At 54.8% G+C, this 25189-nt stretch overlaps 1 protein-coding gene across 1 annotated transcript; it reads left to right on the top strand.

Annotated features, from left to right (window-relative positions):
• Positions 1-9368: 9368 nt before the first annotated feature.
• On the top strand, positions 9369-25189 carry LOC308609992 (forkhead box protein J1-like; the record flags this gene model as incomplete). The annotated part of the gene is made up of 7 exons (XM_081259261.1): positions 9369-9562; positions 9664-9865; positions 11528-11809; positions 11963-12097; positions 12179-12291; positions 24194-24213; positions 25068-25189. 7 exons carry the CDS (start codon positions 9369-9371, stop codon positions 25187-25189), a joined length of 1068 nt encoding a protein of 355 aa, XP_081115387.1.

Genomic DNA, 25189 nt, shown 5'->3' with positions numbered 1-25189 from the left:
ATGTTCACCCACACCCAACCCCAAGCTTGCTGGGCGCGTGCACATCTGAGGGGCCCTTGCTGAGGCTTCCATTCCTAACTGGCAAGAGCCTGTATTTAATATGCTGAAATTTTCCAGGAAAAAAAATATTTGTGAGACTAGATTAATCCCTGTTCCACAAAAGCGGGGATGCTTCTGTGGCAAAGGTTACAGGCAGGATCTGTTTTGGTAACTAGTTGGGGAAGATGCATCTCTGCCCTCACTCAGTCCTGAGTCTGTGGCAGCTGTGCCGGCCAGCTGCTCACTGGGCTTCAAGAGAGGAATCAAGGCTCCTGCCACCCCACAGTGGCTCCCCACCAACCCCCGTTTTTGGCAGAGAGAGCTCCTGAGAATTGTTTCAGCCACCCATGCTGGTGGAAACTGACCCCAGGCCTTCTGCTTCCTCCTATCCCTAACTCCTTCCGGCCAACCTGCTGGTGGATGTTTATTCCACTCTGGGATTGCGGCAGGGGAGCGAGACCTGGAAGGAAAACAATGCCTCGGCTTCTTTATGGTGATCTCGGGAGCCAGCCATTCTCAGATTAAACTGGCTTCACCGTTCAGGCCAGACATGAAACCGAATGACAGTGGCGGGTGCCAGAGGAGGGAGTTGAGGATTGCATCGTAGCCTCACCCCGAGGTCTCAAGGGCTCTTACGGGAGAATGAAAGTGCATGTGCTCTCTTGGTAAACTGTTTATTGGGTTCTGCTCTTAGTGTCACACTGGTAGTAAAGAGCTGGGGAACTCTCTGGAAGCATCTGTTGGGTTAATGTCAGGTTAATGACAGGAGCATCCACTGTGGTAGGTCCCATGGAATCAACAGGCCTCACCACGCTCATCTGTAAGTTCAAAGTTCCATCCTATGACTGAGGTGCCTCAGGCTGGCTTGGCCGTCAGGACAGCTTCTTAGGCACTTGGTCTCCCTCTGCACGCTGTTTCCCTCCCCACACGGATGCCACTCCCCTCACGGAGCACCCACAAGGAGGGAGCCCGGTGAGCATCCCATGGTCCACCCTCCCCAGGCCCACAGGTGCACTGCCAGGAGCCCCACCTGGCGGCAAGGATGGCTTAGGGCCCCATCATCGCTGCTCTCATCACCCTTGTGGGAGTGATCTTGAGAAAGCACATGTGTCATTCCAGCACCTCTTCCCCTAAGAAGACTCTGGGTCTTCTTTGGCCCCAAGACCAAAGTGGGGGTGGGGGGGCGATGGTATGTTCTGAGATTGTTCTGCAAGGTTCTCAAAGGGAGGAAATCTGAGTTGACCTTTGTAGGTGGTGAGCCGATTAGAATCGCGAGGCCATGCTAGGTAAATGGGGCTCCAAGGAATCTGATGGAGTATGACAGAGGCGTCAGGATAGTGGTCAGGGGACCAGTGACAATTTTGTGAAAAGGCTCTGGGGAGTGTGATGGGAAAAATCAAAGATAATTTGAGTTTATTAGTGGAAATACAAATGTTTTTGTTTTGTTTTGTTTTGTGGTACGCAGGCCTCTTACTGTTGTGGCCTCTCCCATTGCAGAGCACAGGCTCCGGACGTGCAGGCTCAGCGGCCATGGCTCACAAGCCCAGCCACTCCGTGGCATGTGGGATCTTCCCAGACCGGGTCATGAACCCGTGTCCCCTGCTTTGGCAGGCAGTCTCTCAACCACTGCACCACCAGGGAAGCCCGAGACAGATGTTTTTAAATGACGACATTGGACAGGAGTGGGCATACCGATGAAATTTAAAAGTACTTGTGGAGGGAATTCCCTGACAGTCCAGTGGTTAGGACTCAGCCCTTTCACTGCAGTGGCCTGGTTCAATATCTGGTCGGAGAACTAAGATCCTCAAAGCCACTGCGCAGCCAAAAACAAAGAAAAGTACTTATGGAGACCTGAAATAACCCAAGACTAAGACGCCACTAGGAAGGGTTATGCTTCACAGATACTAAGGAAAAATCTGAATTAACTTTCTCTTTTTCCTGGAGAGAAACTCTAGAAGATGGTGGAACTGTTACACACCTTAAATTTAATTAGTGGCTGGGTAGAGGCAGGAAAGAGGTGTGTGGAATCCCCCTAGATGTGCTCCCCAAATCTGCCTCTAGAGGTCTCTTCACTCCCCCGTTTCTGAGCCTGAGGATGGAATTAAGTGGGAACCACCATTCTCTACCTCCCGTGAAGGATTTTGAATCTCCAGGCTCCCTTTTCTGGCTGAGGGCTGGACAGAATGGTAGCACTCGCTCAGGAAGTCCTCCTGCGCCTTCCAGGCTTACCTTCTGCATCCAGGATGCGCAGAGCAGCAGGGTTTCACCGAGGGTCTGGCAGAAGCCTTTATAGAGGAAAGAGCACCACCGATTGTACCAAGAAGATGGGGAGAACAGAGAGTACAGGTCTGAGTCTTGAGGCTGTTTCAGAAGGAGCCAGTTTTCATCCCTGGCTCAGAATCTGGACCGGTGGTGTTTGTAGCAAGGACTCATGAATTCAGAGCCAGGCAGCCTGGCAGCCAGTGGTGGTGGCGGCGAGGCTGCGGCAGTGTTTTGATTTCACTTTGTGTGTGTGTGTGCGTGCGTGTGTGTGTGTGTGTGTGTTTGTGTGTCTTCTCTCCTGTTTACCATTTGCTTTTGGTCTTTCCTACTGAACAGCCGCAGTTCTGGATTCCTGCCCCATAAACACAGAGGAATAAGTATGAGATCTACCAAATTATATAAAATGAAGGAACAACTTATTTCATCTGGGGGTTCCTAACTTAAAAGGGCAATCTTGCCTGCTCTTTATCCTGTCACCCTTAGAGGGGAAAAGCACTGTGGACCCATATGCCGGACCCTGGTACCCCCAGGGAGTGGAGATCACCCATTCCGTCTGGCTGTGAGAGATACCTAAACGTTTCCTGTCCCACTCACTCCCCTTCCCGTGGGGTCCACCTCCACAAGACTATTATTAGAGCCTTAAGGCGGATTAGCACACCAGGACATTTATGGGTATACACAGTTTATACCCGCTGAATCCTAGTGTTTCTGCCATTAAAGGGTTTCATGTCTTGGGCTGGCCTAACCTGAAGCGGACTCCAGACATTTGTGAGTGGACTCCCTCAAACATGACGCAGTGAGCCTCACGCCCACCCTCCAGGGTCAGCCACCTCCGTCCACGAACTGAGCCCTCTGATGGGCATGGCTCTCGGCTCTGCCCTGGAGGAGATCACCGTGTGCTGGAGGATCCAGCAATTTCCACACAGCATGAGAAATGGGGTGGTGGTACGGGCCAGTGGGGGAGCACTTTGGAGCACGCTGGACCCCATCTGGCTTCGGGGGGGCCCTTCTGGGTGCAGGTGATGGAAGAGGCAGCTCATCAGTCCTCCACCAAAGGATGGAAGGCTTTCCCCAACCTCAGGGTGTTAGGGCTTCATCCTGTCACTTCAGAAAGAGCATCTCGCTGCACTGGTGGGAAGGATTCAGATGGAGCCAGTCTGTGGGCTGGGAGGACGACTTGGGGGAGATGAGTGTAGCCTGAACAAGGCCTGTGGGGTGGCTGGTTGTTGCGCACATTCTGTGAGTCAGCGCCCTGCTCACCACTCACCCATGTCGCCTCGTTTAGTCTCAGAGCATCCCTGGGAGGTAAGTCCTCGTCTCCAAACCAGGACTCCAAGTACAGTGACCTGCCCAAGGTCACACAGTACGTTACAAGCTGGGGCTGTACCCCGTTTTTCTGACTACAGATTTAGACCTTACTAAAGCTTGAACAAGTAGGAGGTCATGATGGAATGGATACAGAGCACGAAGGAGAGAGAAGCACCAAGAGTGGGTTTCCAGCATGGGAAGTGGGTGCTTCTCCTGCACGAACTGCAGTACAAGGGGGGAAGATGATGAGTTTCATGGATGGTACCCGGGGGACCCCAAAGCTCTGGAGCTAATGTCTCCTTGGGTTGGTGGCACCGTCTGATAGCAAATCTCGGTGGGCTGTTCGGGTGCAGAAAGAGAGGAACAGCCGTCACTCTGTTCTCTGCCATGCCATTTGGTCCCTGGCACCCTGCTGGGCAGCCAGTCCCTTCCTGCCCCACCCTGGCCCCCACAGCAAACACTAACTCTGAGCCCAAATTAACACACTCTTCTCCCTCCCCTTCACCTCCTCCTGCTCTTGTGAAAGTCTCAGCCCTACTCAGTTTCTGTTCCTGGTCTGCTGTAACACTTAGGCAAACTTCAAGACCAAATAAAGATACAAAAGTGGATCCTAGGGCAAGCTCACTAAACAAGGACCATCCTGCATGTCCCTCCATCAGTGGGCCACAGTGGCCATGACTAGCCCAGTGGGCGCCACTGCTACCAAGTTTCACGTGCTGTGGTTTGTACCCTGCGGGAGTTCCAGTTAATGCACATCTTGCCAGTTTTCATGCCAGCCTCCCAGACTGTCATGCCAGAGACACCATCTGGACCAAACCAAAGGTCCGGTAACCTTCTTTTCTTCTTCTCAGGTGCCTGGCAGTCTGACGACAACGTGGTCAGTCATCGGCACACGCAGCACCGACGCTTATCTTCTGGCAGCCTGGAGGACCCCGGGAACAGGCTCTGCATGTGGGGTCCTTTGGCCATTTGAGAGCCTCAGCCCCTGTACCAGGGCTCTCCTCCCGTTCTCACATCCCATCCTGGCCTCATGGCACCACTGACCTCCTGGGCATCCTCAGCAAGACACACGGAAACTTTTTAGACCCACGTGAAAGCTGGATGCTGAGGGCACCTGACCCTTCTCCCAGACTCATCTTCTTCCGCAACCATGATCCTTCCCCTCTCAGAAGGGACTGGAAACCTCTTTTCTCCTTGTGGGCTAAAGCCACTCGAACTGCAGCTCATGAGACCCTTTGCAGAGAGTCTCTGGAACGTTTCCACTCTATCTTGATCTTCAGGTGGAGCTGTGGTCTACAAACTGGTCATTTATTGTGCATCTTTTCTTTTCTCCTTAGGAGGTAGACCAAGAAGACTCAAGAGTTTGGGTGACTTCATTACAAACACCCATCTGGCATTTTCTAGTCTCTGGGACATCATAACCAAACTGAAACCTGCAGTTTGTGGTGGTGTTGATGGATGACTCCTGTGAGAAGGGAAAGCCATATTGCACTGTAAGTAGGGTTTCCCTCAAAATGCATTAGGAGCTCCTTTCTCAAGGACAAGAAGCAGTGGCAACCAACAGAATGTTGGTTGGGAAAACAGTTCTTGCTTCTGGTAGCAGAGGCTATGCCTCGTGTGTCTGCTTAGGAAGGAGGCCTTGAATCTGAGAACCCCTCAGTTAAATGATGACCTACCGGGGAGTTCTTTATAATCAGGTGCACTCAGGAAGGCCTGGGGCTTCATCCTAAGGTGACACTGCAAAGGCATTTTTGACCCCCTCTATGTACCAGGCACTTGTTAGGGACTGTTGTATATTATCACGTTTCATCACTACCGCCCTGTCAGGTGGCATTCTTATCCCTGCTGCCTCCGTCTCCACCCTGCTTTTCTGAAACAGTTGAAGAAATACGCTGAGAGAGGGGTGGACCGGTGGTTCTCATTTGGTGCCCAGGAACCCCACAGGAGGTTGGGGGAAGGGCTGAGCTGGGGTCAGTGTTGGTCTGGGAGGCTCCCCACCCCACCGGTTTTCCTCCCTTGTCCTCCAGATCAGCTGAGCCTGATGGGGGAGGGGGAGGTACTGCCTTCCATAGGCTCATCAGAGATTTAGAGATATTGTTCAAATCACATGTCCACCCCACCTCAGTCCGGTGTAGGGCATATAAATAACAGCCTGAAAGAGCAAGACCGCAAGCTGTTGGCTGTTCGTCTCTCAACACTAGTGTTATCAATGGATTCCTCATAGCTCTCTGATAGATGCATTGTCTGCTGGCTTTTGGAAGAGGTGGTTGTTTAGTGGAGCATGAGATTGAGAAGCAAAGTGGGATCCAACAGTTTGTGAGGCTGAGATGTGACTGAGCCCTAGGCTATGCCCACCATGATGGCCTGAATTAGTAGTTGGAATTGTTGCCCTAGAAGAGCTTTTCAGGGTCCTTCCCAAGGCCTCAAAGAGAGCCCAGTGCCAGGGGATCTTTTGCACCTCTTGTGTGGCTGCTTTGCGCTGCCAGGTGCGTGGTGACCCTCACTGCCTGGTGGTTGTGATTCACATCCTGCCCTGGGGGTGGGCTGGGGGATGCCTCTGGTCAGACAGAAACTACATAAGCCAAGCCTGAATCTCAGCTTCTGCCTTGAGTTCCCGTTTCCACCTGCTCTGAAATCCTGCAGTGGGCTCTGCTGTTTCATGTCCCATTTACTGTCCTTTCTTTTCCCGAAACATTCTTACAGCCCCTTTCATATTTAAGATTTGAGCAATAACCACACTTCCTGATTTCGTTGAAGTCGGAGCCCCAGAAACACTAGGGAAAGCGGCGCTCCCTTAGCCTGGGGTGGTGGCATACAGATCCACCTCCTCTCCCGGCAGGTAGTATTCAGAGTGTGGTGTTACCTGAGTTGAGGGAGATGAAGGCAAACAGTCGCCAGAGTGGCCAGGAACCCTAAGAGGAAGCCATTGTCTTCACCCTTTCTGGAGGGTCTGTCTTCTCCCAGGAAGAGGCTCAGAGAGATTCCTCAAAGGCCTTGGTTCCATAACCAAGACATACCCGGGTGAGAAGTGGCCCTTCACTCCTGTTTCTCAGACAGTTCCTGCTCTCTCCCCCATCCCCTCACCTCTCTGCCCTCATTTAGCTCTTTGGTGAGCAGCAATATCCCATCCAAAAGGGCTGTGATCAGGGCACAGAGCCTTGTTGGGGAACAGGGCAGCCGCCCCAGTCATCACCTGGAGATGGTCATGTTGTTAGCAGTTGACCCACAGAGAATATGACGGGGCCTGGTTTCTCACACAAGGACACAGACTAACCGGAGGCCTGGGGCTCCTTCCTGCCACACTCAGGTCGGAGCTCACCTATGAGCTCACTTGCGGGTGGTGTGGTGATCCCAGCCTTCTCACAGAGCCCTTTTTCCTTCTCCTCCCCAGTCCCATCCCACCAGAGGTCATGCCCACACTGGGGCATCTCCTGGGCACGGATCCACACACGTTAAGCCATCTCACCTGGGGAGAGTTTGTGTCCTGTTCACCTGACATTGGCATGCTGCTTGCTCACTTTGCTTTAGGATCTGCACACCTAGTGTGTGTAAGTATGTGTGTACTGTTCTGCCAGCTGTGTATCCCTCACTCGCTGGAGTATTCTCATGGGCACAGTACAGTGGGGGCGTCAAGGATGCAATATTTACGGACTGCTGCATGATTCTTAAAAATGAATAAAACTGTTCACAAGGGAAGGAGAGGTGTTAACTGCGCAGTTGGCTTACTTGTGAAAGTTTCTGTCCGATTTTCTCTCAGCGCGCTTTTAGTACTGTGACTCAAGACAAGCTCGACATGGAGGAGTGAGAGAGGGCAAGGGGTAGAGGGAAAGACATGTTTCTGGGTGGGAGCTGGTGTACCATCCCCCGGGCACAGCTCCTGCGCAGAGGCCTGATAGGAGCCCTCACCTCAACCCCCCCACCCTCACCCCTTCAACCGGAGAACTTCCAAGTGCAGCTCCTCAATAATTGCAGAGCAGGAAAGCTGGTGACTGGAGGGAGGCTGGGGTAAGGGAGGAGGAAGGACCGCAGTCCACCGTTAGTCCGTCACTTAAAGGCTGGTGAAATTAATGGGGCAAATGACTCCAGTAGAAGAATTTGGCAAGTCCACGGCTTTCCTTGGTTTCACCCACCGGCTCTGTTTCCTCGGCTCTCTGGAAAGGAGGGAGAGCACTTGCGAAGAAGCCTCTGGAATCTTGCTTCTGGGAATCTTGCTGAGGACGGGGCGGGGAGGGAGCGCTTACCGGGAAACACTGGATTACCCTAGCCGCCTTGGGGTGTCTGTGACAGGGGCTGCGGTTTCTGCGGACCTGCGCGGCAGGTGGCATCGGAGAGTCAGACCTGCTTGCAGGCACCAAGACAACACTCAGTCGGAAGACCGGGACAGGCTGCAGAAACGTGAGGAAGTGCCACTCTCAGCCCAGAGGAGAGGAAAAGAAAGCCCCAAGCATGCACCCAGCCCTGGCCCCCGCGCCACGGGCTGCGTCCCAGGAGCCGTCGCCACCTCTGAGCAGCCCAGATGGGAAGGGGGTGGGGTGGAGTACAGTTCCCGCAGCGAACTGCTCGCCAAGGGCCCCGGGGCCTCTGCGGGAGCGCAGAGTCGCGCGCCTCTCCGAGCCCTGCGCAGGGACCTCGGGCGGGAATGCGCGGAGCCGGGATGCGGTGGCGGGTAGGGGGCCGGGTCGCACGGGAGAGGGCGGCAGGAGGGAGTTTGAAGAGAGTTACCGCGTGAGAGAGCGGTTAAGAGCCCGCGGTCTCTTTGGAGATGCCCTGGCCAATGGCAGAAGCGGAAGCTGTTTATATGGGTGGGGCGTCGCCACGGCAGCAGGAGACGCCTTGCGAGCGGCTACTGAGTGCACGTCCCCGGGCCTCTGCCTTTCAGAGAGGCGCCATCGGTTGTGAGTGGCGATGAGGTTTCCTGGCTGGGCCCTCGAGCTGGGAGCAGAGAGCCGCGGTGAGGGTGGGCGGTGAGGGTGGGCGGTGGGAGGAATTTCTTTGAGAACCTTCCTTTGGCCCGGGCTGCGCTCTGAGCCAGGTAAGGGATGGGGAGGGCTGCCGGGCATGGGAAGGGAGGGTGTCGGTACCAGCCCGCTCTCCCATCCGTCCCCGACGGAAGTGTTGGGCCCCGAGACTGACATCAGAGACATTTGGGGGACACTCACTTCCCGCCCCCTTATAACTCTGTTTTCTTTCCTTCCCATTGATCCCGATCCTAATGTCCCTTTTCAAAGATCAGACGACCTCCCCCGTCCCCCGACCCGTCTACTGCCCTCCTGAACTCTCTCGCCCAATTTCCATTGGTTGTGGACGGAGAGAGGGGTGTTAATTCCCTGCTTTGAGGGAGAAAGGGGTGGCCTCGCATGCCCCTACACTATTCCCTCGTTTGGCTAATTAAGTCTCCTCTAAAAGATCAAAGAGGAAAAGAGCGAGGTGAACCCCGTGTGTGTCAGACCCCCGGGCACAGCTTCTGTTTCCCAGACCACGGCAGTAAGAGATCCTCCCCAGCTGCAGGAACGATTTTAGTAGGAGCCTCCCCCCTCGCACACACTCTCCCCTCGGGTGTGGGGAAAGAGTGCTCAGTTCCCACTATGGTCCCCGCAGGCACCATATTCATTTCGGAGTAGGCTAGCCCCGGATCGCGGGATGGAAGCACGCTTCCGGAGGCAGCGTAACTGAAGCCGCGGGAGTCAGCGGGCCGGAGAGCTCGGCGGCCACCCTCGGCTCGTGGATGTTGACCGCCCCCTCGGAGAGTCCCTGCATATATGGCGGAGAGCTGGCTACGCGTCTCGGGAGCAGGGGCAGTGGAGGAGGCCGGACCAGAAGGCATCCTGGAGGAGTCCAATGCCCTGAATGACAGGCTGACCAGCATGCAGTGGCTGCAGGAATTCTCCATTCTCAACGCCAAGACCCCCGCCCTGACTTCGGGGGACATGGACCCCCACGGCTACCACGAGCTGTCAGGCTCGGCCGAGCCGGGGTCTCCCCTGGCGGCGGACCCTCCTGCCTGGGGCAGCCGCACATGCCCGGCAAGCCCACATCCTTGTGCACGTCGCCTAGCGCCCCCTCGGGGCTGCAGGCCTCGTCTCGCGACGACGTTGACTACGCCACCAACCCGCACGTGAAGCCGCCCTACTCGTATGCCACGCTCATCTGCATAGCCATGCAGGCCAGCAAGGCCACCAAGATCACCCTGTCGGCCATCTACAAGTGGATCATGGAAAACTTCTGCTACTTCTGGCATGCTGATCCCACCTGGCAGGTAGGGAGGCACTCCCATCCTCCCTCACCATGCCCGCACGGACTGGACTCACATCCCAGATCCGCAGGCCAAGTAGGCGCGGTACGGCCAGGGCCCCGAGAGAGGAAGGTCGTCCAGGAAGGACCTCAAGGGAGCCCAGTGCTTGGACCGCTGCCCCTTTGACTTCAGAGACGGAGGAGGGAGGATGTTCAGAGGGCTGTAGGGGTGCCGACATAGAGGTTCAAGTGGAAAGAACTTGTCACTCATCCGGCAGGCTCAGCCCAAAGACCAGGGCTGAACTATGCATGGACACAGACCCCCAGGGTAGGTTGATGGACTGAGGGACACATTTTTGTCCCAAGTCCTGGAATTCCTCGACACTACCCTCCTCAAGGTCAGTTTGTCAGGGCCTGGCTGGAGGCAGAGCATCGTTCCTGCCAGGCTCTGCGTCCCGCCTGCTTTCAGTTGGCTGGAGGGGCTCTGGGAGGGGAGAGGGGCGTTCTGCAGGGTGTGAAGGCCATCTGTGTCCCAGTGGAAGGGCTACGGGGCCTTCCGAACGCTGCTGTGCCAGCCCCCACCCCAAGCCTTCCCTAGTTTCCTGCCTACACTCCTCCCCATCTTCTCATCAACCTCCATGGGGGGACAATTACCTCAGCCACGTGCTTTCCACAGGGGCTCTTTCCTCCCACACTGGCTTCATGTTTCAAGTCTCCGGAACCTGGCACAGAGCAGCCAAGGGGCCCAGGCCACCATGTAAACCTCCCAGTCTTGCCATGGGGCACTACTCACCTGCCGGCCCACCCACCAGGCCCCAGAACCCTGTGCCCCAGCGTGGTTTGGACTGTGCACCCAGGCATGAAAAAGGCAGGATGGTGATTCAGGCTGGGCACACACTGCCCTGAGCCTCTTCGACCATCAGGATCAGGGGCTACTTGGGAACAGAGACCCTGAGGCTGCACAGATCCTTCCCTGTGGCACAGGTCACAGGATCAAAGTTCCTGTGATCACAGCTATTCCACGTTTGCTTGGGCCCTGACCCTGGGGCAGGTACCATTTGTAACCTTGGTGAGAAAGCAAAGACCCTCCACCGTCCCCACCCTACCCCAAGCCTGAGAGGCCCCAGGAATGAACGCTATTCTCTTTGCTGTGTAATAATCAACTGAGGCCTCATAGCCTAGGGTGGGAGGAGGGGGACATGGTGGGTGAGGGCCCAGGCCAGCAGCCGGCTCTAGAAACAAGGAAAGTCATCAGGTCCTCCCACACTTCATACCCCACAATACACACCCTCAAACCCACTCAGTCATTTCACAAACAGAGAAGGCCAGCCAGGCAGAGGGAGATGGCCGTCTCGGCCCTGGGGGAGCCAAGGCCTTTGGCCAGAGGCCGCAAGCAGCGTGGTAAGGGAGCGATGGCAGGAAAGGCTGGCACTGAGAGCCACCCTGCGTCTCAGGGCTCGGATGACTGAGCAGGCAGATATCCTGGCAAAAGGGAACAAAAGCCCCCGACAGCACTCCCATCTCCTGGTGCCCTGTGGCTGGTGTCCCAGAGCCTCCCGGTCGGAGCAGTGCCTCTGTCTCACTGCTGCCATCAGAGAGAAGGTGGTGGCGGCGCTAGGAACCCCCCATCACTGACCCCACCCACTCACCTAGCTCTCTTCCTTCTCTCCTATCTCCCTGTGTCCAGAACTCCATCCACCACAACCTGTCCCTGAAGAAGGTCTTCATCAAGGTGCCTCGGGAGAAGGACAAGCCAGGCAAGGGGGGCTTCTGGCGCATCGACCCCCAGTACACTGAGTGGCTGCTGAGTGGGGCCTTCAAGAAGCGGCGACTGCCCCCAGTCCACATCCACCCGGCCTTTGCCCGCCAGGCCGTGCCAGAGCCCAGCACGGCCCCATGGGCTGGGCCAATGACCATGAACACTGAGGCCCAGCAGCTGCTGCGGGAGTTCGAGGAGGCAACTGGGGAGGTGGGCTGGGGTGCAGGCGAGGGCAGGCTCTGGCGTAAGCCTAAACAGCCACTGCCCAAGCAGGTGGCCAAGGTCCCGTGGACCCCCAGCCCCCTGCTGCTGACCCAGGAGGAGCAGGGTGAGCTGGAACCCCTCAAGTGCAACTTTGACTAGGAGGCCATCTTCGACACTGGCACGCTCGACGGGGAGCTGGGCACACTGGAGACCTTGGAGCTGAGCCTGCTGCTGAGCCCCACCTCACACGGGGACGTGGACTTCACCATCCATGGCTACCACATCGACTGCCCTGTTACCTGGGGGCCTCCAGTGGAGCAGGCTACCGACAGCCTGGACTTTGATGAGACCTTCCTGGCCACATCCTTCCTACAGCACCCCTGGGACGAGAGCACCCGTAGATCCCTGCCCCCCAAGGCCCTCTTTGAGGATGGGGATGCCACACTGTCCTCTGACCTGCATGACTGGGCGAGCCTGAGTGCCTTCTTGTAAGGAGCCAGGCCCTGCCCCACCTCCAGACAGCACCGAATCCTTGGCCCAAAGTGCCCCCTCCCCGCCAGTTCAGGCCCAAAGACACCCTACCGCCCAGGCAGCGGCTGGGCCAGGTCACCCCATGAGGTACACGGCCCCCAGCCCAGGCCATCCACAGATTCTAGTCCAGCAGGCTGAGAATTGGGGCCCAGGACCAAAATTGCTGCCTCTGCTCCCCAGCCCCCCATACACACAACGTTTCATTGATCCAGTTGTTCCCTGCCCCAGAGACACGCTAAGGGCCCTGCACTATGAGAGCTGCGGCTTGGAGGGTCCCTGGCCAAGCTCGAAACATCAGTACAGGGCCCGCCCCAGAACACCTTACCTTCGAAGCTTCTCTCTCTCCCGCTCTCCTCCCCAGGTCTCTATCCAGACAAAGTTCCCAGGTACAAGAAATACTGATTAGGTGACTGCAAATTAACACCCAAGAGGTCTCTCCCAGCAGCCTGTGGGGAGGAGCTAGGCGGAGGGGTGAAGAGAGAGGAGACAGAAATGAGGCCGGGGTGCTGGGTGGAGCCAGGAGATTTTCTAAGGCCTCTGGGATCTTCTGGCTTCATCCCTAGAGGTGGGGCAGAGAGTATGTGTCCCTAATCTTTGAGCGCAACTTGAGGCTGAGAGAAGTGGGGAGTTGGGGATCTGCAGGTTAGGGGCTGCGGCAGCCAAGCTGCAGAGGGAAAGGGGACAGACACACTAATGAAGTGAGTGTACCTATAGCTGAGGCTTAACTGGGAGGGACGCAGTGCTTGCTAGAACCACTGGGACCAGGAAGGGAGGATGGCCCCGTGACCTTGCTTGCACTCCGTTGGGGGAGTGTCTTGCTCCACCATAAACCCCCTGGGCTGCATCCCACATCCACTCTCCTAACCCATCGGGCAATTTAACCTTTTTCATGGAGAGTTATTTACAATAAAAACATTTTTAAAAATAAAGTTTTATAAAGTCTCAATATGGACCTGCTTGCAACTTTCTCTGGGGAAAAGCATGGGCCAGTTTTGGGGAGGCCACGGCCCAAGGGGGAATGGCTGGGAGGAAGATGGGGGGCACCAAAGGCCTGCAGAGTGTCCCCTGATGCACTCCTCATGATCTCTGGGTCCCCAGACAGAAAGGGGTTGAGAGGCAGCCCTCGCGGGTCCCCTGCAGCCAATGCCTTGGCACCTCTATGTTTGCAATGGGGAGACTGTACCGACAGCCCCCAGGAGCAGGCAGCAAAGGAGGCACAGACCCCTCCCTGGCCCTGGGGACTCACAAAGGCTGAGCTTGCTCAGGATTCGGCTCATGTTCCCCACCTCGCCCACCTTGAGGGCCTGCCCAGACTCGCCTGCGGACCACAACTGGGCCTGTCTCCAGCTCCTCCCTCCCTTGGTTCCTTCCTGAAGGGACAGGGTGTGACGTCAGAGGGCCCCAGCCTCTGGGCCCCCACTTGCCACCCTGGGGTTCATTCACCCCGCCCTGTGCCTTCCTTCCAATGCAGGTTGGGGCTGAGGGAGGCCATCAGGGCAGACGGAAGACGGGGTGCCCAGACCCTACAGCTCCAGCCTGTGAGGAATCAACGTACTAGAGTTCTGATGGGGAAACTGAGGCACAGCAAATATGTGACACTCAGCAGGCACCTTTCAACCCCCTCACCTCAGCTTTGCCTGGAACCCATCTCTCCCCCGAGCCCACACCTGGCCCCCCCAGCACGCTCTTGTGGTGCACAGCCCCTTCCCCCAGCACTCACACGCGTGGACACACACACACGCAAACACACACACACACAGAAACGTGCACTGTCCTACACAATCCTGTCCAGCCTCCACGGGCCCCTTTCTCCTGAAGCCCCTTTCTTTCCTTGCACTGGAGGCTGGCTCCAGGCTTACATGGCATTCCCCCACCAACTTGCTGCTTTCCCTTGCTAATTATTCCAAATATTTCAGAAGAGTGCGCACACTGCAGGGCCAGCCGGGTTGGGGTCTTACAGAGCTCAGGAGGCAGCCCACCCCCTTCCAACCGCTTGCTGAGGAGGCTGCCCCAACCTCCCTCTGAGACTCCCTTCACTCCCTAAGCAACGACTCCCTCCCTCTCCCCACCACCCTCCGGCCTTCCTCCCCACGCTCCCCAGCACTGGGGGAACATGGGGGCTCCAGCCTCTCCACTGGTCCCCAGGCACAGCCTCCAGCCCCTGCCAAAAGGGGTACACCCTGGATTGACAGGTGGGGCCGGTCACTGTCCCCCCTCCTCACCCTCTGCCTGGGCCCATGCTGGGGGAAGAGGGGCAAGGTCAGGGGCTGGCAGAACTGCCTGCCAGGTAAGGAAAGGCTGAAGAAGCTTCTGGATGCCAGGAAGAATCACCAGGTGCTCCTGAAAATCCCTATGCTTGGGACTAGCGTCTCTGTGTTGAGACACAAATACTGGCACTTTTAAGGGTCCGTGGATGCTGCCAACGAGCAGCCAAAGCTAAGAGGGGGCTCCGAAGCAGCCAGAACACAGGGCTTCACACACCCTTTCAGCAGGCAGCGTTTGGGGGTTGGCGGTGGAGGGGGCGGGAAGCGTGAGTGGATCCTGTCCCTCCTATTCATCCCTGCCCCGGCCCTTGGCTGGGTGGCTTTTTCAAAAAACGTTCAGTGACTCCGTATTTATTTAGAGATTCAATGTAATCCCAGTCAATATATACTTTGCGCCCTTAACAGTAAGTTGCAGACAGGCTGCCCCATTAGCACTAGATACTTTAGTGTGTGTTTCCTTAGAACAAGGACACGCCTCCATAATCCCAGTACCACCATCACAATCAGGAAATGAACACTGACCTGGTAATCCCATGTAACCGCAGACCCCCTTCACGTCTTGCAGATCACCCCAGTAATGTTCCTCTCCATTCCAGCCTCCCAATCCAGGACCCCATGTTGCACTGAGCTGTCCTTTCTCTTTTGCCCTGTGTGGCTTTGAGCCCATGACTCAAGCTCTCTGCGCAGGTTTCGCATTTCCTTTGATCTCCACTTTTGAGGTGAGAAGCCCTTCAGCCACTTCACCCTCAGGTGTGGTACAGTCCCTTCCCAAAGCAAGAAGCCAGCTTTCTGTCTCCTCACTTTCCACCTCTTCCCTATCCTCCCTCCCCCATGTATCGCCAGCCAGGAAAGGGATGAGGGGCAATGTTCAGGAACTCAGTCTTTGGGGACCCTCGCCATCTGCCCACGGGACAGGCCACCCCCAGCTCCAGTGACGGGAAGGCCCCCGGGATGGGATTCCATGCTGGCCTGAAGCAAATGCGCCAGGCCTCCTGAAGAGCTGAGCTGAGGGCAGGAAACAGTCTTCTCCCCGCCTCTGCCCCCCTCAACATACTGGGGACCCAGACTTGAAGAAGGAAGGTCATGTCCATGGTGTCCTCCCAGATCAGCACCGACACCGTCTCCTCCATGTCCGGCTCCTACATCGCCCCTGGCACGGAAGAGGACGGGGAGGCTGTCCCCTGCCCCCGGGCTGCCAGCAGGACCCCCTCAGAAGAAGGAGACGTAAGAGAGGAGCATGGGATCGCCCTCGCCGCTCTGCTCTGCTGTGTACTCGAGTCCCAAGGACCTCAGTCCAGGGCCTGCCAGGGAGATCGGCAAAGCCCCCCAGTGCTCGGGAGGGGAGCCCTGGAAAACACGGTACCGGGTTGTTGAATCAAAGACTCCCTCAGTTGTGAACTTCCATGTGGCACCACTTCTGTCCTGAGGACTTGGTTTGGGTTTGCTGCCAGGAGAGCTGGGTAGGAGAGCCGGTGGCATCTGCACCTTGACTTTTGTTGCTCCTTGGCAGATGACGCCAGCGGCGTCTCCAGACTGCAACTTTGCAGGCCTCGTCGCCACCGCTGAAGAGCAGGATGCAGAGGTAAGAGCAAGGTGGACGCTGGTGCCCCTCCACAGTCAGAGGGACTGCCGGCGCTGGCACAGGATGCAAATAGGATGGGGGCTGTTCTGGAAGAAGCCTTCCAAGGTGGTGCTCTTGGATCTGTTAGAGGCAGGGTGCAGAGCAGAGGGACTGTCCGGTTAGCAGAGTGTGCTGGTCTCAGCGTAATAGGTGTGGGGTGAGTTCCAGAGGGAAGTCTTCCAGGCGAGACCCTTGAGAGGTGTTTGTCCTCCAATTCACTTAGTATTTACCTGGCACAGGCATCTCACATCTTCCTGGCACTGGGGGACACAAAGACCGAGTGACATGGCTTTTGCCTGCCCACACCCCCAATCCACCCATCCCACCCATTCTGCAGCTCCATCTGATGGAGGAATCAGAGTTATAACTCAGCGTGAGAAGTGCTCTGACGGAGGTGTGCCTGAAGTATATGGAATGCCCAGCTCCCAGTGGGGACTCTACAACTTTCTCTTGAGCCAGATGTTCTCAAAGGAGTATCTGGATGGGACTGGGGATCCTAAAGGGTTCCTGAAAGTTTTATGATCTCACGGTTTGCTTTTTCATTTGACAACTTTTATTTCCACCTGAGAGAAACAGTGTGAGCTGAACTATTACCAAGGCTATACCTGACAGTCCCAGGGTCCCTCTGTAAGGTGCCTCAGACCTGGTCCCTCTGGAACGTGCCTCAGACCTGGTCCCTACGGGCCGATCCTGCCTCGCCAAGCAAAATCTGCCTCTGCTGGGCCTCCCAGCCATCTCACACGGACAGGAAATGTCTGGATACCATGAGGGTGATTAGTTCTGTCTTCTGACAATCAGTAGACTCATTTCACTGCTTTATGGACTCACAGTGTCTTCCTTCTGTCCTAGGGAAATGATGTTCTAGAAGAAGAGGATGGACCACCCACACAAGAAGATGGTAAAAGACCTGGTCTTTTGCTCCCTTTTATTATATTTCTTTCCCGGGTATTCTCTAAAGGGTAGAGAAAGGGGCACTGGTGTGACTTGGTGGCACTGCTCAAGGGTGTGGCTTTGGGGAAAGGTTGTCTCCTTGATGGAATATCAAAGCAAGCAGGGTATCTGAGGACCTCAGCAGCCTTCCTGGCTCTTTCTGGGCCTCTGAGCCAAGGCTGCAGAAGATACATGGAGTTCTCCATCTACGTTGAGTAGATCCTGAAGCTTCTTGGGCAACTGCCATCACCTTCCTTCCTGCTTCAGCTTCTCAGCTGAGTCTCACAGAACTGCTCTAGCAGCCCCAAAGTTCATCTGCAGCAGGAGAACAGCTTCCTCCCCTTGACGGAACGGACTGTTAGGCAGTAGGTTTTCCTGCTTTAGTGAAGAAAACGGCTGATATTACAGTAGCAGAAGGATCACAGCCCTGGCGGCACAGCAAAGGTGAGGTGAAGAGACGTTAGCAGCTCAGCGTGCACTAGTGTTTGTAGGCTATTGGAACGAGTCTCTTTACCATCGTTCAGGCCTCAAGTAGATATTTTTTTTTAATTCCAAGAGTTGGTTTACAATGTTGTGTTAGTTTCTGCTGTACAGCAACGTGAATCAATTATACATATACATATATCCACTTTTTTTTTAGATTCTTTTCCCATATAGGCCATTACAGGGTACTGAGTAGAGTCCCCTGTGCTCTACAGCAGGTCCTTATTAGTTATCTATTTTATATATAGTAGTGTGTATATGTCAATCCCAATCTCCCAATTTATCCCTCCCCTCCCTTGCCCCCCGCCATAACCATAAGTTTGTTTTCTACACCTGTGACTCTATTTCTGTTTTTTAAATAAGGTCAATCATATCTTCAATCGGAAGAAGTTTGTTTCTAGTAAGCCGAGAAGTGAAGGCACGACCTACATATAGAGCAAGGAAGTGGGGGTGCGGAGGTGACCTGGGAATCCCACCTGGGATTGTAGGACCAGGCGTCCCAGGAACCGGTGTCTCTTCCCTCTGCTCCTCTGAGGTGCCTCCACAGAAGGGCAACCTTCAGAGCAAACCTGGATCCCAGCCTGGATGTAGATGTCACGCTAGTCACTTCTGCTTTGGCCATGGCAGTTGCTTGGTGGGCGGTGTGGTGTGCAGGGGGTGCGCATGTGCACATGACCACTCTCTCCTGGCAAAGTAGTGCCGGAGGAGGGGTGGTCGCCCAGGCTGTGCCTCTGCCGCATGCGCACGCCAACCAAGCCGGGGTTGGGCGCTACCTCCCCTTGGTTGATGTCTTCAGGGCACAAGGCTCCGATATCTCCATTGTGATTGTCGTCCCCAGTAGAATATTTGCTTATAAAAGGCCCAGGGTGGTACGTGGTTTCCGCCTGACATTCCATATGTGGTTTCCACCTGACATGTCGTACGCAGTAGATGCATGTTTCTTCCTCTCCCTTTCACCAAGGAAAAGAAACCGGGTGGGGGGCTTGAAAAAATAGCATCTAAATTGTCCCCTTCCCATTTTACACGGCTGGTTTCTAGTCAGCCCCTTAAAACATACTCAGAATAGCAAATTAAGTCTCAATAAATCATAATTTTGCAAACGAAGCGATTCTTTGATTTGAGGTGCAAAATTACGGGACCAAAGAGCCTTAATTGCCATTTTATGTATTAGTCATTTCGCAGAGCCTTGTGGTCATAAACACACCCCACGTGCACCGACAGACACAGGCCGGAGCCCGGGGTCACTTCCCCCGTGGCTCTCCTAGCTCTTCCAGCCTGGCTTAGCTCTGCTCTGGGCCCGTGTCTGCGTGTCCGAATCCCACAGACCTCCCCAGCGTCTGATTTCCCAGGAACGAAGGCTGGAAAGGGGCCAGTTAAGGAAACAGAGCAGAACAGAGCGAGAACACAAACATACCCACACAGTTTCCTTTATTGTCCACTCTACCCACTTAATTATTGTCTATTTTTAACATATGATTTGATGTTTTTTGTCTCCATCTTTAAGATTTTTTTTTTTAAGGAGAGTGAAGCAGAGAAAAACACAACCAGGCCCTCTCTAACTGCCTTAACTCCCTTACAGGCCAGAGGACATTCACATTTCTAGGTATGGAGTGTGACAATAACAATGACTTTGACATCGCCAGCGTGAAAGCACTGGACAATAAGCTGTGCTCTGCGGTCTGCTTACCCGGTGAGTGGCAGTCTGCTGAACATGAACTTGGTGGGAGACGCTCCCCTGCTCACACCCCTGCTCTCACCCTGGGACACCCATCTCCTGCCCTGCAGTTCCTGCAAGAAGGCATGGGCTTTGCTAAGGTGCTGGGAGTCAGTTGCTGAAAGGAAGTGAGGCGGCCTCGGGAGAGTCCTTGGGCAAAGAGCGACTCTGCTCTAAGCGAAACTATTTGGGCATGGAGAAAGGCGCAAAAATACCCCCAAAGCCTTCCGATTTGGCCTGACCGTGCCCCCTCCATCATGATCTTGCAGATCCCATGGCAGGGGGCCTGATCTTGTTTCCATCAACAGGCAGTTTAAGGCAGACACGGCCTCTGTGATAAGGTCTTGGAAAGAGAGCCTGAGCCCTTGAAAAGGGAACCTGTAGCCCCTCAGAGGAGAGTGGTTGGTTAGGATCAGAGAGGAATTTCAAAGCCAGCATTTTATAGACTAGCTCTGTGACCCAGTGAGCCCTGGGCTACCACCAGTTGCCTTGTGCTCCCTAGATTTGGATCCCAAAGGAATGATCAGGGGTCGAGGGTGACTCTTCTCCCTGGAGCCCTAACTCTATAAACTCAATCAGGGCCATCAATGTGCCCCTTATTCCTTCTCATGACACTAAACTGAATCCGGGATGAGTTCTCAGGAGGAGCCCACATGTCAGTCACACTCTGGGCACTGATGTCCCTCTGCTCCGTGCTCACCAAGGGCTTCACCAACCATGGCTCTAAAGCCACGTCTTGCCCGGTGGACTAGGTCGAAATTGCCCCTCCTGGGTTCACGGCAGAGACTGCCTTCATGTTGCGTGGTTTGTAATCTCTTAAACATGCCCTGGACATGTTTAAGCTTCAGGACATCCAAGTCCCGTTGTGGGTCCAGTGCTTTACTCACTTGGCGACGTGGCTACAGGTGCTGGAGGGACACAAACTCCTGTGGTTGCCACCCTCCATGAGCTTGCAAAAGACCCAGGTCCTCACCCCTCTGGCCCCATGCAGGCTTGTGGTGGAGGAAGCCATAATCCCCAGAGACACCTCCCACGGCCTTCCCAGGGGCTCTCTGGTCCCTTCCCACTTAGCGTTGACCTAGCCAGGCCTGGGCCAGAGCAGCTGAGGTCCAGGATATACTTCACTTCCTGCCTTCCCACTCTTTACCTGGCTTCTGTCTGTCCATTTGTTTCTCATGTGTTTTTGCCAAATGTACGTCTGTCTGTCCAGTTTGTTTATTTTGAAACTCATTTAGGTTACCCAGACTTCGTATGAAAGTTCATGTTCACCCACACCCAACCCCAAGCTTGCTGGGCGCGTGCACATCTGAGGGGCCCTTGCTGAGGCTTCCATTCCTAACTGGCAAGAGCCTGTATTTAATATGCTGAAATTTTCCAGGAAAAAAAATATTTGTGAGACTAGATTAATCCCTGTTCCACAAAAGCGGGGATGCTTCTGTGGCAAAGGTTACAGGCAGGATCTGTTTTGGTAACTAGTTGGGGAAGATGCATCTCTGCCCTCACTCAGTCCTGAGTCTGTGGCAGCTGTGCCGGCCAGCTGCTCACTGGGCTTCAAGAGAGGAATCAAGGCTCCTGCCACCCCACAGTGGCTCCCCACCAACCCCCGTTTTTGGCAGAGAGAGCTCCTGAGAATTGTTTCAGCCACCCATGCTGGTGGAAACTGACCCCAGGCCTTCTGCTTCCTCCTATCCCTAACTCCTTCCGGCCAACCTGCTGGTGGATGTTTATTCCACTCTGGGATTGCGGCAGGGGAGCGAGACCTGGAAGGAAAACAATGCCTCGGCTTCTTTATGGTGATCTCGGGAGCCAGCCATTCTCAGATTAAACTGGCTTCACCGTTCAGGCCAGACATGAAACCGAATGACAGTGGCGGGTGCCAGAGGAGGGAGTTGAGGATTGCATCGTAGCCTCACCCCGAGGTCTCAAGGGCTCTTACGGGAGAATGAAAGTGCATGTGCTCTCTTGGTAAACTGTTTATTGGGTTCTGCTCTTAGTGTCACACTGGTAGTAAAGAGCTGGGGAACTCTCTGGAAGCATCTGTTGGGTTAATGTCAGGTTAATGACAGGAGCATCCACTGTGGTAGGTCCCATGGAATCAACAGGCCTCACCACGCTCATCTGTAAGTTCAAAGTTCCATCCTATGACTGAGGTGCCTCAGGCTGGCTTGGCCGTCAGGACAGCTTCTTAGGCACTTGGTCTCCCTCTGCACGCTGTTTCCCTCCCCACACGGATGCCACTCCCCTCACGGAGCACCCACAAGGAGGGAGCCCGGTGAGCATCCCATGGTCCACCCTCCCCAGGCCCACAGGTGCACTGCCAGGAGCCCCACCTGGCGGCAAGGATGGCTTAGGGCCCCATCATCGCTGCTCTCATCACCCTTGTGGGAGTGATCTTGAGAAAGCACATGTGTCATTCCAGCACCTCTTCCCCTAAGAAGACTCTGGGTCTTCTTTGGCCCCAAGACCAAAGTGGGGGTGGGGGGGCGATGGTATGTTCTGAGATTGTTCTGCAAGGTTCTCAAAGGGAGGAAATCTGAGTTGACCTTTGTAGGTGGTGAGCCGATTAGAATCGCGAGGCCATGCTAGGTAAATGGGGCTCCAAGGAATCTGATGGAGTATGACAGAGGCGTCAGGATAGTGGTCAGGGGACCAGTGACAATTTTGTGAAAAGGCTCTGGGGAGTGTGATGGGAAAAATCAAAGATAATTTGAGTTTATTAGTGGAAATACAAATGTTTTTGTTTTGTTTTGTTTTGTGGTACGCAGGCCTCTTACTGTTGTGGCCTCTCCCATTGCAGAGCACAGGCTCCGGACGTGCAGGCTCAGCGGCCATGGCTCACAAGCCCAGCCACTCCGTGGCATGTGGGATCTTCCCAGACCGGGTCATGAACCCGTGTCCCCTGCTTTGGCAGGCAGTCTCTCAACCACTGCACCACCAGGGAAGCCCGAGACAGATGTTTTTAAATGACGACATTGGACAGGAGTGGGCATACCGATGAAATTTAAAAGTACTTGTGGAGGGAATTCCCTGACAGTCCAGTGGTTAGGACTCAGCCCTTTCACTGCAGTGGCCTGGTTCAATATCTGGTCGGAGAACTAAGATCCTCAAAGCCACTGCGCAGCCAAAAACAAAGAAAAGTACTTATGGAGACCTGAAATAACCCAAGACTAAGACGCCACTAGGAAGGGTTATGCTTCACAGATACTAAGGAAAAATCTGAATTAACTTTCTCTTTTTCCTGGAGAGAAACTCTAGAAGATGGTGGAACTGTTACACACCTTAAATTTAATTAGTGGCTGGGTAGAGGCAGGAAAGAGGTGTGTGGAATCCCCCTAGATGTGCTCCCCAAATCTGCCTCTAGAGGTCTCTTCACTCCCCCGTTTCTGAGCCTGAGGATGGAATTAAGTGGGAACCACCATTCTCTACCTCCCGTGAAGGATTTTGAATCTCCAGGCTCCCTTTTCTGGCTGAGGGCTGGACAGAATGGTAGCACTCGCTCAGGAAGTCCTCCTGCGCCTTCCAGGCTTACCTTCTGCATCCAGGATGCGCAGAGCAGCAGGGTTTCACCGAGGGTCTGGCAGAAGCCTTTATAGAGGAAAGAGCACCACCGATTGTACCAAGAAGATGGGGAGAACAGAGAGTACAGGTCTGAGTCTTGAGGCTGTTTCAGAAGGAGCCAGTTTTCATCCCTGGCTCAGAATCTGGACCGGTGGTGTTTGTAGCAAGGACTCATGAATTCAGAGCCAGGCAGCCTGGCAGCCAGTGGTGGTGGCGGCGAGGCTGCGGCAGTGTTTTGATTTCACTTTGTGTGTGTGTGTGCGTGCGTGTGTGTGTGTGTGTGTGTTTGTGTGTCTTCTCTCCTGTTTACCATTTGCTTTTGGTCTTTCCTACTGAACAGCCGCAGTTCTGGATTCCTGCCCCATAAACACAGAGGAATAAGTATGAGATCTACCAAATTATATAAAATGAAGGAACAACTTATTTCATCTGGGGGTTCCTAACTTAAAAGGGCAATCTTGCCTGCTCTTTATCCTGTCACCCTTAGAGGGGAAAAGCACTGTGGACCCATATGCCGGACCCTGGTACCCCCAGGGAGTGGAGATCACCCATTCCGTCTGGCTGTGAGAGATACCTAAACGTTTCCTGTCCCACTCACTCCCCTTCCCGTGGGGTCCACCTCCACAAGACTATTATTAGAGCCTTAAGGCGGATTAGCACACCAGGACATTTATGGGTATACACAGTTTATACCCGCTGAATCCTAGTGTTTCTGCCATTAAAGGGTTTCATGTCTTGGGCTGGCCTAACCTGAAGCGGACTCCAGACATTTGTGAGTGGACTCCCTCAAACATGACGCAGTGAGCCTCACGCCCACCCTCCAGGGTCAGCCACCTCCGTCCACGAACTGAGCCCTCTGATGGGCATGGCTCTCGGCTCTGCCCTGGAGGAGATCACCGTGTGCTGGAGGATCCAGCAATTTCCACACAGCATGAGAAATGGGGTGGTGGTACGGGCCAGTGGGGGAGCACTTTGGAGCACGCTGGACCCCATCTGGCTTCGGGGGGGCCCTTCTGGGTGCAGGTGATGGAAGAGGCAGCTCATCAGTCCTCCACCAAAGGATGGAAGGCTTTCCCCAACCTCAGGGTGTTAGGGCTTCATCCTGTCACTTCAGAAAGAGCATCTCGCTGCACTGGTGGGAAGGATTCAGATGGAGCCAGTCTGTGGGCTGGGAGGACGACTTGGGGGAGATGAGTGTAGCCTGAACAAGGCCTGTGGGGTGGCTGGTTGTTGCGCACATTCTGTGAGTCAGCGCCCTGCTCACCACTCACCCATGTCGCCTCGTTTAGTCTCAGAGCATCCCTGGGAGGTAAGTCCTCGTCTCCAAACCAGGACTCCAAGTACAGTGACCTGCCCAAGGTCACACAGTACGTTACAAGCTGGGGCTGTACCCCGTTTTTCTGACTACAGATTTAGACCTTACTAAAGCTTGAACAAGTAGGAGGTCATGATGGAATGGATACAGAGCACGAAGGAGAGAGAAGCACCAAGAGTGGGTTTCCAGCATGGGAAGTGGGTGCTTCTCCTGCACGAACTGCAGTACAAGGGGGGAAGATGATGAGTTTCATGGATGGTACCCGGGGGACCCCAAAGCTCTGGAGCTAATGTCTCCTTGGGTTGGTGGCACCGTCTGATAGCAAATCTCGGTGGGCTGTTCGGGTGCAGAAAGAGAGGAACAGCCGTCACTCTGTTCTCTGCCATGCCATTTGGTCCCTGGCACCCTGCTGGGCAGCCAGTCCCTTCCTGCCCCACCCTGGCCCCCACAGCAAACACTAACTCTGAGCCCAAATTAACACACTCTTCTCCCTCCCCTTCACCTCCTCCTGCTCTTGTGAAAGTCTCAGCCCTACTCAGTTTCTGTTCCTGGTCTGCTGTAACACTTAGGCAAACTTCAAGACCAAATAAAGATACAAAAGTGGATCCTAGGGCAAGCTCACTAAACAAGGACCATCCTGCATGTCCCTCCATCAGTGGGCCACAGTGGCCATGACTAGCCCAGTGGGCGCCACTGCTACCAAGTTTCACGTGCTGTGGTTTGTACCCTGCGGGAGTTCCAGTTAATGCACATCTTGCCAGTTTTCATGCCAGCCTCCCAGACTGTCATGCCAGAGACACCATCTGGACCAAACCAAAGGTCCGGTAACCTTCTTTTCTTCTTCTCAGGTGCCTGGCAGTCTGACGACAACGTGGTCAGTCATCGGCACACGCAGCACCGACGCTTATCTTCTGGCAGCCTGGAGGACCCCGGGAACAGGCTCTGCATGTGGGGTCCTTTGGCCATTTGA

The sequence above is a fragment of the Mesoplodon bidens genome (genome assembly GCF_964165515.1).
Source record: "Mesoplodon bidens genome assembly, contig: HAP1_SCAFFOLD_152, whole genome shotgun sequence".
NCBI classification, from domain to species: Eukaryota; Metazoa; Chordata; class Mammalia; order Artiodactyla; family Ziphiidae; genus Mesoplodon; species Mesoplodon bidens.
This window is presented reverse-complemented; position numbering and strand designations above follow the sequence as displayed.